The following is a 14,141-nucleotide window of genomic DNA, read 5'->3' on the forward strand; positions in this document are numbered from 1 at the left end:
ACTACATGTAGACTGCCCAGGGAAGTGTCTGGCAGACAGTCCATGCTCAGTAACAGTATGAATCATGGGTTTATGTGGTCTAGTCAAGAATCTTTGAAGACCACAAAGCTGGAATTTGACTTGTCTGTAACTATGGGCATTTACAGAGAATCAATCATGAATCAATTCAACATATAAGAAATGAAAACACAATTCCCACTCACAGGCTAGGGGGAAACAAGGAGGAAGGGAGCACTCAACTGTATATCAAGGGGCTTAAAAAATGTGGTGGACCATTACCAACTAAGTGGACACTACCACCCCCCCCGCACCCCCGAATAATTCACTTCAGAGGACAGCACTGAAGCTACAGCTCAAGGAGAGGGACTTGTCTGAACAGAGCACACAGGAGCCGAGGAGGGGGGAAGGGGGGAAAAAAAGAGTGAAGCACAACCTAGCTCACCAAGCCCTGAGGACAATTTCTGCTCAGAGCAGCAATGCACAGAGATGACCACAGGGCGGGCCCCTCCACAGGACACAGCATTCCTCACTGACCCACAGCACCTTGGGGGACAACACTAGAGACACGTGGCAGGAATTGTGCCCACCCTGAGCCCACTACTCTGAAGCCAGCCACTGTGGGTGTGCTGCAGAGCCAGCGGGTGGGGCAGTGGGGAGCAGAGAAATTAAATCCTCAGGGACAGATGTGGGGCCAGGGCATGGCACCCCATCAGACTCGACTGGAAAGCACTCATAAAGGACAACAAATAGACCCTGAACTATTTATAGGATTTTGTTGTTGTTGTAGCTATTGTTTTATTTTCTATTATTGCATCATTGTACTCAGTCTTGTGTTGATGCATACTGTTGTTGCTGCATGTCTGCCTGGATGGGACAGGCAGGATAAATAAGCTGGAAGAGAGAACAATGGGATGACAGTTCCGGGGGAGACATGGGAGATGGGGAGGGGGGGAGAAAGGAAGTGGGTGTTAACAAACCCAGGGACAAGGGAACAACAAGTGCTCCAAAATCAGTGGAAAGGAGGGTAGAAGAGGTCTGGCTGGGCTGAATCAAGGACAATATAACTGAGAGGAATTCCTGAAACCCAAATGAAGGCTGAACATGATTGTGGGACAAGAGGAAAGCACAAAGAAATAGAAGAAAGAACTAGGAGGCAAAGGTCAGTTATAGAGATCTAAATACAGGCATATACAGAGGTAGATATATTTATATATGACGAGGAGGAAATAGATCTATGTACATATATTTATAGGTTTAGTATTAAAGAAACCGATGGACAGTGGGCCCCTACTCGAGTACTCCCTTCAACACAAGAACACTTTTTTCCTAACAATTCGGCAGTCTGAGATGCTCACCTTCCTGGCACGATTCCTGAAGACAGCGGGTGCACAAGCAAATGTGGTGAAGAAAGCTGATGGTGCCGGCTATCAAAAGATATAGAGTCTGGGGTCCTATAGGCTTGAAGATAAACAAGTGGCCATCTAACTGAGAGACAACAGAGCCCATGTGGAAGAAGCACACCAGCCTGTGAGATCACAAGGTGTCAAAGGGATCAAAGACCAAAGAAAAATCATAGCATTGTGAATGAGGGGGGAGTACATGGTGGGGACCCAGGGCCCATCTGTGGGAAACTGAACATCCCCTTGCAGAAGGGTTGCGGGGAGGAGGTGAGCCAGTCAGGGTACAGTGCAGTTCTTGAATGCTTCCTCCCCCCCCCACCCCACTATCATGATCCCAATTCTACCTTACAAATCCGGCTGGACCGGAGGATGTACACTGGTACAGATAGGAACTAGAAACACAGGGAATCTAGGACATGTGACCCCCTCAGAATCAGTGGTAAGAGTAACGATACCAGGAGGGTGGAGGAAGGTGAGGGAGAAAGGGGTAACAGATAAGAAGGATCTACATATAACCTCTTCTCTGGGGGATGGAGAGTGGAGAAATGGGTAAATAAAGGGAGACGTCGGACGGTGTAAGATATGACAGAATAATAATTATTTATAAAGTATCAAGGGTTCATGGGATAGGAAGGAGCGGGGAGGGAGGGGAAAATGAGGCGCTGATACCAAAGGCTCAAGTAGAAAGCAAATGTCTTGAAAGTGATGAGGGAAACAAATGTACAAAAGTGCTTGACACAATGGATGGATGTATGGATTGTGTTAAGAGTTGTACGAGGCCCCAATAAAATGATTTTTTTTAAATGTGGCGGAAAAGGTAATATTTCCAAGAACTTCTTGAAGCCCTCACATAGATGCTGTTAACAAACACAGAGCCCAGCCAGAGCCCACACTGCCTTCTTGGAGGGTGTTGGAGAGGAAGCAGAGAGAATGAAACTAAGAGCGCTTTCAGAAGCAGCTGAGTGTGAACTCACTCCTGGCGGAGAGTAGGACGTGAGGCTCTAAGAATGGGGAGAGGAGTGAAAAGCATCACAGGAGCCGGCTGTGAGAGCCACGAGACAGCCAAAAGCATGCGAGTAACTTGGTATGGCAGACCCCAGGCATCAGAGGAGGAGATGTGATCAGCAAGGAATGCAATGACGGAGGAAAGCATGCATCCAGGTCCGTAAGTTTTCACTTCGTCGTAGCTCCACAGAGAAGTGAGGATGGTCTGAAGGAAGGCAGTGGTAGTGAGAGTAGTAAACAGACAGACAGACATAAATAGATGATGCATGAACAGAAAAGGGTTAGGGTTAGGCTGAATGCACAGAACCGCTGACTGAGCAAACACAGTGGGCAAGGAAGACAGAGTCTAGAATGTCTCACAGCCCCTCACCGCCCCTGGCTGGGAACCTGCACTTCAGGTAAACATATGGTATAATTTTTTCGTGAATTCTGTATTTCTATACAATAAGTATATTCAATGTTTCATTGTACATTTCATGGCATAATAGAGACAAAAATAAAACTTGAAACTCCTTTGAATTTTAAAGAGAAAAGTTATGGGTTACTTCTAGAAATGTTTTAGACTAAAAAGGTATATTGTGCAGATACAGATCCTCTAGAGAAGAGTCCTTTTATCTTACTCCCCAAACCAAACTCACCATCAAGTCGATCCAGATTTATAGCCACCCTACAGGGTAGGGAAGAACTGGCCCCTGTCAGTTTCAGGGACTGGAACTCTGTAAGGAAGTAGAAAGCCTTGTCTTTCTCCCATGGAGCAGCTGGTCATTTCAACTGCTGACCTTACAGTTAGCAGCCCAACTAATATGCAGGTAGTTATCTTACATATAGGTTAAATTATGCTACATGTAAGCATAGGGTATTTGTCTCCGTACTCTAGAATCAGTACTAGAGTGAGATTTTAATTTGTTTCTAGTTTCTACAGATTATACTATGCAAATCAAGTCATTAAGGTCACCACCACTTTTGTCCTTTGATACTTTCATACCTTGGTGGTGTACTGCTAATCGAAAGGTTAGCAATTCAAAGCCACCAGCTGCTCCGCAGGAAAATGATGAGACTTTCTACTCCCGTGAAGGGTTACACAATCTCAGAAACCCACAGGGGCAATTCTACCCGGTTCTCTGGAGTTGCTATGTGTCAAAATTGACGTGATGTTAGTAAGAACTAAGCTTTCCAACAGCCATGCAAGGAACAAATAATCATGGAAAGGGGAAAGAAAAATAGCTGGAATAGGTAAAAGCCTCAATGTGTAGGTACATGGTTTTAAACCAAATAATTAACAGCATCAGGCACTTTTCACTTTTCTAAGATACACCTATTTAAGAACTCGAGGCTGGCTGTGAAGTGCCCACTGGGTTAGGACTCCCAACAAGGCACAAAGAGGCATCTGCAGAATGGTCCATGAGCCTCAGAGGACGGACAAGGGCAGCTGAGTGTTAGCAGCAGGATCACGGAGTTCACCAGGCCACCACTGCTCCTCAAGTTTGTCACACTTACAGAAGCAGGCTTGAGTAAGCTCCTCGGGAGACAAGCAGGGGGAGGGCCGCTCAGATAAGACTCAACATCAACAGCTCTACTTTGAGATTACCATCCTGATATAGGTGAGGTTCCTTCAGGGTTTTCTACTTCCCCATCATCAGAAGGCACAGGCAGGCACAAGTACAAAGACATAGCCATCAAGGCAGGACTTAAACCTGGCTAAAAAAGAAGCTGATAATAGGCAAGGACTCATTTAAAAATAGGCTAACGGAGGTGTGCAACGGTTGCCATCAAATCAATTCTGTCAAGGTGACCCCTTGAATGTGTCAGAGTAGAAATGCCCCCCACAGGATTAGCTTTTAATGATTGATTTTTGGGGAAGGAGATCACCAGGCCTTCCTTCTGAGGTACCTCTACCCTCCAAGCTAACCCTTTAGTTAGCTGCTGAGCACGTTCCAATCGCACCACCGAGGTGTGCACTAAGTGTTAAAGTAATAATGGAGTGGCCCACTGAAGTGATGGGAGGTTGTGGCTGTACTGGTCTTCACCCGTCGGTGCCACAAATGGTTTCCACACCGGGAATTAGTGCTTTCCACTTGCCTAGTTTATAGAACATGTCACACATAAAAGTTCAGGCGATGGTTTTAAGTCAACAAAAACGGAAATGAGAAGTCATCCACTGAATGACGTGTGTGACAATGGGCTAGACTCATATGGCCCTGTTTGTTCAACTGCTAGAACCAGGAGACTTTTCCCAAATAATGAGCAAATGCTTATATAAACAGGTACTAAGTAAGGAGGAAGTCATGGCGATTTCTCTCTCCCACAGTTATTGACATCCTTTCTCCAGGGAGGTGAAACAGCCTCACACACTCTCCTGACAGATCTATGTCAGTCTTCCTCAGTAACATTATGTCCTTGCTGGTCAAATTTATCATGAGCCTTCCTTCAGCCTCTCCCCACTTTCTCAATGATTTTACCCCCACACAAGAATTTTTTCTTCAGTCTTAGTTTTTGTCAAGAAAATAGTCAAAGAAGGATATTATCAGGTGAAACCAGACAAGGAATCTGGTCAACCCATACTAATTAGCAAACCATATAAAAATACAGAGTTCTACAAGCCCCTAATAAAATGATTAAAAAATACAAATTCATATTTTGTGCCTCAGTGTGTTGTTTTTTCAGAGTTCTCACGAAACTGCCTCTTTGCTGCAGGCACCGTCAGCATGCTGAGTTAGATGACCTCACAGCATAAACTGCCTTGAGAAAACTTGGCCTTACACAGAAGCTACCTCTTAACAGTTGTCATTTCAGCATCACTGGAGCCATCCAACTAATGGTTATGGCCTGAGCATAAACAGGGTTCCTAAAAGTTTCACCCCTTCTCACTCAAAGCGTTGATATTATTAAAATAATAAATATCAGGGGTAAGGATGGTATTTCAGGGTTTTCACCCTTGTGTGACCAGTGGGCCGTCTGTACCTCACAAGCAATTTCAGCTTCTCAGGTGTCTGGGGAAGATGCCGCCCCAGTTGCGCCGTGTTGCCTGCCACTCGCTGGCAGGGGCCTGCACAACCACGTGACTGTAGACCGTGCCTTTGCTCCATCTACCCTACCACCCATAAACCTACTGCCAGGGTCCGCTCGGACCTAGCTGCTCCACATACTTGCATCAAAACCCACATTTCCTCAAAAATAATTTCATTTGCCTTTGATTTCAGCATCATTTCCATTGCTGAGGACATGTGGTGTCAATAAAAAATCCAGAGCAGAAAACAATTCAGCTTGAAAGGGTTATCGCTAACTAAAGGCTGGTATTCTAAAATTATCGACACTTCTGAATGTAGTAGATGGCTTTTTAAAAAATTACTATTTTTACTGTGAATTGGTGGGGGGGCTACAATATCAGATCATCGAATGGGATTCAACAATTTAAACTAACCTATCTGTACCCATAGTAAGTTTGTTTTGTTTCTGCTGCTGATAAAAACTAACCAAACGTTTTAGTTAGGGCCCTGGAATATATATGTACCTCATGAAAAATTTGTTTCTGCTGCTCATAAAAACTAACCAAACGTTTTAGTTAGGGCCTTGGAATATATATGTACCTCATGAAGAATAGTAAATGCCTCCAAGTTTGTTTCCAGGGTAAATATTTTCAAATGACAATTTATGGCAGATCTCAGACCATTTCCTTAAATACTAATAAATGGGTTTTGCTTAGGTCTTCTATTTTTTTCCATTTTGTGGCTAGACAGAACCTGTCAGTTCATGTCAACATGTCCGGTTATGCAAAAATGTGATGATGGTATCTAACGAAATGCTAGCAACTCCATTGGCAATGAGATACATTCTAGAGAAAACACACAGTCAGTGTTCTGCGTTTTCCTCCAGGCAATAAAAAGACGGGATACCATCTACTCCAAGTTCAACTCAATGTATCTATATAGCATGTCAGGAGTGGTCACCCAAAAGTGGTTAAAATGTGAGTTACCTTGAGCACTACATCCTAGAATATACAGTTACACCCGACCAATGACCAGGAGAGGCATTTACTATCCAAAAGCTGAAAACAACAAGCAGGACATATGACCCTTAAAGCCTAGATAATTTTGACAGCACGGCTCTTGGTGGGTGATTTGGTGGCAGTATGAAAGATCTTGGACGGAACAGGAGATCTGAGGTTAGCTCACAAGAGAGAAGCGCAAGGGGATAGGGAGGGGGCTTCAAAAGATGTATGTGAAAATAAAATGAGAAGATAATGGAATTTTCCCACAAACTTTTGAAGCCTCCTCCTATCTAGCACAACCACCAAGTGATCTCACACTCCGTTTCCACCCCTGGCAAATAAGAACAGTACTTAGCTCACGGGGCTGCACTGAGGTTTATACACGAGACGTGATTCAAAAGCTTCTGACACGTGGCAAGCACCTAATACCAGTAAATCGGTCACTGACTAAAGCGCACTGAAAGACTAGCTTTGGAAAGTGTATCAGAAGAACCAAGGTTAATTTGAAGAATGACTAAATTGCAGACAAAAAAAAGAAAAACCATTTGCTTCCGATTCCAAAAAGAAGACGATTATTTACCTATTCATTTCATCATCAATTATTGTTTGGGCACTGTTCGATGTTAAACATGTAGACTATACAGATAAAGTAAAAAATTATTATTCCTAGAATTATTATTAATAATAATAATTATTCCTTCCCAGGAAGGAGCACTGGATTCCACTGATAGTGATCCCCACCAGCTATTTTAAAAGTCGTTCAGCAAAACGAAGAAACATTCCACTGGGGTGGTCTTCTGAGTGACCTGCTGTTTCTCCTACAGATTCACTGCTCTGCTCGTCCCTCCTTGTTTGAGGAGGTCTCGCCCTCCTTCGTGGAGTCTTACTGTAGAGCACTGTACTTCCCTAGCTAGGGTTTTAAGAATTCGGTCACGGAGAAGAATGGAAATAATCCAAATGTCCACCAAGGGAGTAGCTTACATAATTATGCATTGGTACATTGAAATATTAAAGAATATCTAGCTAATATCTGCATATATGACACATAGATAGCTTAACTGATCCATGAGACTGTTAAGCAAATACAGCAAAGCAGAAAATATGTTATATGTAATGTTTGCTATTACATGCAAATGTAGGAATGTATACTAGATGTATCATGGGGATACCTGCAGAGTGATAACATTTTAAATTAATTTTAAAATGTCCCCTTAAAGTTGCTTAAGTTTTTTCTTTCTTCTCCTTTTTTTTTTTTTAAAGGAAACCTAACTTTCAGTTCCTGCAAGATCTAAGTTTGTTTCTCATACTTTTTAGGTTAACACAAATCAGATCACTGTGGTAAGTTCATATTTCACTACATAAATGTGTGACTAATTTCGTTTCCTGGCAGTGATATGCACTTGGCTTAAAAGAAGAAAAAAAAGCCCAAGTAAAATTCAATATAAAAGCAAACGTTTATACCTATCAGGAATGTGCTCGCTTTACATGATTTTATTCTTAACCTCTTTTGTCACAAAAGAGGCATTTGCCTTATTTCAAGGGTTAGGCAAGAAGCTGCAAATTGGAAGGTGGACCAGCCGCCTGACAGAAGAGAGACGAGGCCATCAACTCCCATACAGATTTAGTCTTGAAAACAGGGCTGCTGTGATTGGGTACCATCTGAATGGCAGTGGTTTGGTTTTGAGTTTAATTTCTTTAAATATTAGAATAAAAACATAAATTTATGCTCGGTTCTTCCTAATCTTGATCACCTATGTAACTCTATCATATAATCATAACGTTTTTAAAAAATAATATAAATCCTGATTATTTTCAAAATTAGACAAACATTTTGAATTAAATGGACCCTTCTTGGCTTTTCCTAGAGACCTGGAACACCACCGAGAGATCTGAAGATGGACGTTAACTTTACCACAGCCTCGGCAACTCCTCAGGGGAACGACTGCGACCTCTATGCGCACCACAGGACAGCCAGGATCCTCATGCCTCTGCACTACAGCATAGTTTTCATCGTGGGACTGCTGGGGAACTTACTAGCCTTGGTGGTCATCTTCCAAAACAGAAAGAAAATCAACTCTACCACCTTATATTCAACCAACTTGGTGATTTCTGACATACTTTTTACCACCGCTTTGCCTACAAGGATAGCCTACTACGCGCTTGGCTTTGACTGGAAAATCGGCGACGCCCTGTGCAGGATAACGGCGCTCGTGTTTTACATCAACACATACGCAGGTGTGAACTTCATGACCTGCATGAGCATTGACCGGTTCTTTGCTGTGGTGCACCCTCTGCGCTACAACAAGATGAAAAGGATTGAACATGCAAAGGGCGTTTGCATATTTGTCTGGATTCTAGTATTTGCTCAAACTCTTCCACTACTTGTGAAACCCATGGCAAAGGATGAGCCTGAAAGGACCACGTGCATGGAATATCCAAACTTTGAAGAGACAGAGTCGCTTCCCTGGATTCTGCTAGGGGCATGCTTAATAGGCTATGTTCTTCCGCTCGCCATCATCCTCATCTGCTACTCCCAGATCTGTTGCAAACTCTCTAAGACCGCCAAACAAAACCCACTGTCTGAGAAATCTGGTGTTAACAAAAAGGCCCTCAACACCATCATTTTTATAATTATTGTGTTTGTTATCTGTTTCACACCTTATCATATTGCAATTATTCAACACATGATTAAGAAGCTACATGTTCCTGGTCTCCTTGACTGTAGCCAAAGACATTCCTTCCAGATTTCTCTGCACGTTACAGTGTGCCTGATGAACTTCAACTGCTGCATGGACCCTTTCATCTACTTTTTTGCATGTAAAGGGTACAAGAGGAAAGTGATGAGGATGCTGAAACGCCAAGTGAGTGTATCAATTTCCAGTGCGGTGAGGTCTGCCCCTGAAGAAAACTCACGTGAAATGACAGAAACACAAACAATAATACATTCCAAGTTTTTAAATGGAAGATAAATAAAAGACTAAATCTTGGATTTACAGCAAAATAAACTGCAAGACTTATAAAGCAAAATTATCATTCAACTTCTAATTAGGATTCCCTTAAAAGATAAACACATCGTGCTCTCACTTCTCATCGCTTCCACCCACCCAGCGTGAACGTAGATGCATTTTACAGCTAAAGAGGGGGCTTCCAAAAATGCATGGGAAAAGTCCATTATCTTTTCATTCCATTTCACAAATTTTGGAGCCCCCGATATACATAAAGAAGCTATCTTAATAATTTTGTGTACAGAGAAAACTTGTGGGTCGATGAAAATTTAATCGATATTTTCTGCCAATAATCTGGGAAAAGACTGACTGGATTGTATATTACCAATGTAAAAATGTTCATATTGTAACTTTTTATTCATAACATTTAAAAAAATCAATGTTTCTTACCATTTTAGATTGTATTTCCTCAGTAACACCCGTTATTTTTGTTTCATTTTGAATCATGCACCTTAGTTTCAAAGTACCCTTTTGGAATAAAGAGCTGAAAGCTACCAAGTTTTCAGTATGTTTCCAATGCTCACTGTTCACTGTCAGTATTTCAGTGAGAATTTAATGAGTAATAAATAGACTGGAGAAGCAACATCAAAAAAGGCAGTGATGACTACAGTTACGAGTCTGCATAGTACTTAAGAACCTGCCGTGCAGAAGTGAGACAAGCCCTTCACACTGAAGTAACCAACCATTAGGAAGTGGAATCCCGGGGTGGTACACACAGCTAATATGCTTAGCCGATAAAGGAAAGGCTGGATGCTTACGTGTGCCCAGGAGCACTTTGGAACAAAAAACACAGCCACTGGAAACTATGAAGTACAGTTCTATTCTGACATACAAGAGGCTTTTCATGAATTCGAAACAACTCAATAGCAATCAATTAACAAAAAAACCCAATATGGAGGGAGATCTACTTGTTTTTTGGTTTTTGTTTAATCATTTCATTAGGGGCTCACACAACTCATTACCATCCATACATACATCCATTGTGTCAAGCACATTTGTATATGTGTTGCCACAAGCATTCGCTTTCTACTTGAGCCCTTGGTATCAGCTCATTTTCCCCTCCCTCCCTCACGAACCGTTGATAATTTATAAATTATTATTATTTTTGCATGCCTTACACGGTGCAATGTCTCCCCTTCACTCACTTTTCTGTTGTCCATCCACCAGGGAGGGGGTTATATGTAGATCATTGTGATCAGCTCCTTCTTTCTCCCCCACCTTTCCCTTCCCCTCCTGGTAGCTCTACTCTCATTATTGGTCCTGAGGGATTTATCTGTCCGGGATTCCCTGTGTTTCCAGCTCTGATCTATACCAGTGTATATCCTCTGGCCTAGCCGGATTTGTAAGGTAGAATTGGGATCATGATAGTGGCGTCGGGGAGGGGAGAGGGGGAGTATTTAAGAACTCACTCGAGGAAATTTGTATGTTTCGTCGGTGTTACATTGCACCCTGCCTGAATCATCTCCTCCCAAATGACCCTTCTGAAAGAGGATGTCCAGCTCTCTACAGAGGGGGTTTGGGTCCCCGGTCTGCACACCCCCTTATTCACAATGGTATGATTTTTTTTGTTCTTTGATGTCCGAAATCTGATCCCTTCGACACCTCATGATCTATGTGGGCTTTGTTGCTTCTCAGCCAGATGGCCGATTGTTTATCTTCAAGCCTCTCAGACCCCAGATGCCTTATCTTTAGATAGCCAGGCACTATGAGCCTTCTTCACCACATTTGTTTCTGGCCCCATTTGTCGTCAGTGATTGTGTTGGGAAGGTGAGCATCTCAGAGTGCTGGATTATTAGAACAAAGTGTTCTTGCATTGAAGGAGTACTTGAGTGGAGGCCCAATGTCCATCTGTGACCTTAATACTAAACCTATGCACATAGATCTATTTCCCTGTCATCATATATAAATATATTTACATATGCACATGCCTATATCTAGACCTCTATAAATGCCCGTTGCCTCCTCGTTCTTTCCTCTATTTCCTTTTACTTTCCTCTTGTCCCACTATCATGCTCAGCCTTCATTTGAGTTTCAGTAATTTATCTCAGTTACATTGCCCTTGATGAAGACCTACGGGCCTTCTCCTCCTTTGTTGTTCCCTTGTCCCTGAGTTTGTTAACACCCACTTCCTTTACCATGTCTTTCCCTCTCCCATGTCCTGCCAGAACCTTTGGTCCTGTTGTTTTCTCCCCCAGATTGTTTACCCAGCCTATCTTATCTAGATAGACCTGCAGAGATAACATGCACAAAATATAAGACAGAGCAAAACAAAACAACAAAAGAAACTCTAACAACAACAAAAAGAAAGGTCTGTAAATAGTTCAATGTCTGTTTGTTGACCTTTAAGAGTGTTTTCCAGTTGAGTCTGATGGGATGCTACGCCCTGGCCCCAAAGTCTATTTTTGGTACTCCCCGGGGACTTTATTGCTCTGCTCCCCTTGCTGTTCTGCTGCATACCCTTAGTGTTTCATCTCAGTGTGGTGGGGTCAGATCGGGTGCAATTCCTGCACTGTGTCTCCAGTGTTGTCCCCCGTAGGGCTATGGGTCAGTGAGGGATGTCGTGTCTAACAGTGGGGCCATAGGGCTATGGGTCAGTGAGGGATGTTGTGTCTAGTAGTGGGGCCAGCCATATGGTCCTCTCTGTGCATTGGCTGCTCTGAGCAGGGATATAATCCTCAAGGCTTGGTGGGACAGGATGTGCTCCACTCTCTCTTCCTCCCCCTTCATTTGCTCCGTGTGCTCTGATCAGACATGTCCCTCTCCCTAAGCTGTAGCTTCAGGACTGTCCTATGAAGTAAATTCTTCTGCAGGGAGGGGGTGCTGCTCATGTAGTTGAGATTGGGTCGGCCCCTCAGGGAAGGTCTACTTGTTATGTTCTTCTTGGTAACAAATAATTTTATGCGGAGTTTTCTTTGTGTCTCTAGGGGATCATTTGCTTTTCAGTCACTGGTTGGTAGTTATCTTTTACCAGTGTTTCAATAGTTGGCTAATTGAGAGGGGACGAGGGGAGGCAGGAAATGTAGTTGCTGCTTGTTTAAAAAAGACTCATTTGAGGAAAGATAAGGAGCAAAATATAAAATTACAAATGCAGAGATCCCAGGATTCTTTACAAATCATCCACTTGCCCAAAAGTATGTCATAATATGGGTCGTAGGACTTTTCCAAGTATGAGCAACCTGTCTGCCTTCTCACATTTGTCTTTCCCAATCTGCATGTTACCCCCAACAAACACCAATTGTCTCTATTGACGATTATATCGATTCTGATAATGAACAGTATCACAAGTCATATTTTTAAAAGTAAAGTTTGTAACCTCTAACAACTTGTGACTTAAACTAGACATCTTAAAAGACACCTAATTATTATGGGAAGGGAAGGGATATATTGGAATAAGTAAGATTTTTATTTCAATAAAAATATTATGTAATTAAAAAAGCTAATTAACCAACAAGCCAACTTAGATATAAAAATATGTTCCACTCGGAGAAAATGTCTTATTTCAAGAGGAAAGGTTGCTACTCCTTTCAATCAGTTAAAAAACAAAGGCACACAATGTATAATTTAAAAAGGGGAAGCACGAAGCTTAAATTAGCCCTTAAAATGATCTATTTTGGTCACTTTTTATTTATGGTACTTTGCTATTATCTGTAAAAGTAAAAATATCTGGTCGTTGACACTAGATGAACAAGGAGAAAATGAAAAACATAAGTTAAAATCTTGTAACAATGTGGCCCACTGTCTTGGACCCATTGAGGTCGAAGTTCATGTGAACAGGTGTCAGTGGACATGTGGTTCCACATTAAACTTTTAAAACATGATCACTTAAAGAACAATCCACAAAGTTCTATTCAACAAAAACCTACATTATATAGGAAGAAACCATTACTAGACATGTCTCCATGCTGCTGGTCCAAACTCTCTGCAGCATTCTCTCATTTAACTGACGAGAAAGGGTCCTGGCGTGGTGCAAACAATTAAGTGCTTGACTATTTGCTGAGAGGCTGGTGATTAGAACCCGCCCGAGGTGCCTGGGAAGACAACCTGCTTCCAAAAGGCTGGAGCACAGGATGGCCATGAGTCAGAATAAACTCCGTGGCAGCCAACAACACACCGATAAAAGAGGTGGGTACTAGTATCATGCCTGTTTTAATGAGGAAACTAAGAGGATCAGGCCAACACTGAGTAGTGATCACAGAATTTAAATCCAAGCCAGCTGGCCCCCAGACCGTGTATTCTGACTGAGAGCATTAGGCTATCACCATTATGTGAAATGCGTTCAGTAAGAGATGGGTCTGATTCTATGCTTCTCACCCGGGTTCCACATTTCTATTTCCTCTGGCCTCTTATGCCTCAGACAGCTCACTATCACCATAACTGAGCTTTGATTCAACATCTGTCCTATAAAAGGCACTTAATTTCTCTATGAGCTTTATTCTCCCTGAGATCTGCTTGATCTTCTCTCCTATCTGGTACACAGTCAGTAAATAAATCCTGCATGGGTTTTTTTTAGCCAATATCTCTCCTGCCCATCTCTTCTTTGCCTGATATTAACCTCCCAGGTAATATGGAAATTACTAGTCTCTTTCCCTCTGGTCTCCACGATGAGAGTCAGAATCTTTAGCCTTCTTTTAGGATGTGGTAATAGAAGCTAGCGGATTAAACTATTAGTAATAACATCTACAATAATAAATACCAATAAGCTGTGTGAAATATAGTAGTCTAAGCCCCTCTTATATAGAAGCT

The 14,141-nt window shown here is 42.4% G+C and overlaps 2 protein-coding genes across 2 annotated transcripts in view; one reads left to right on the forward strand and one right to left on the reverse strand.

The window, feature by feature from the left end:
* Nucleotides 1-14,141, reverse strand: part of UBAC2 (UBA domain containing 2) — a 208,263-nt gene that overhangs the window by 105,775 nt on the left and 88,347 nt on the right. The gene's annotated exons all lie outside the window — the stretch shown is intronic.
* On the forward strand, nt 8,276-9,705 carry LOC142460849 (G-protein coupled receptor 183). The gene has a single exon (XM_075562616.1). The coding sequence runs from the start codon at nt 8,289-8,291 to the stop codon at nt 9,360-9,362; it is 1,074 nt and encodes a 357-aa protein (XP_075418731.1). The 5' UTR covers nt 8,276-8,288; the 3' UTR covers nt 9,363-9,705.

This window comes from Tenrec ecaudatus, chromosome 11 (assembly GCF_050624435.1).
Source record: "Tenrec ecaudatus isolate mTenEca1 chromosome 11, mTenEca1.hap1, whole genome shotgun sequence".
NCBI lineage: Eukaryota > Metazoa > Chordata > Mammalia > Afrosoricida > Tenrecidae > Tenrec > Tenrec ecaudatus.

Bases quoted from the DNA above. Each gene is read 5' to 3' on its own strand.
- LOC142460849 (XM_075562616.1), top strand. From the start codon at position 8,289: ATGGACGTTAACTTTACCACAGCCTCGGCAACTCCTCAGGGGAACGAC.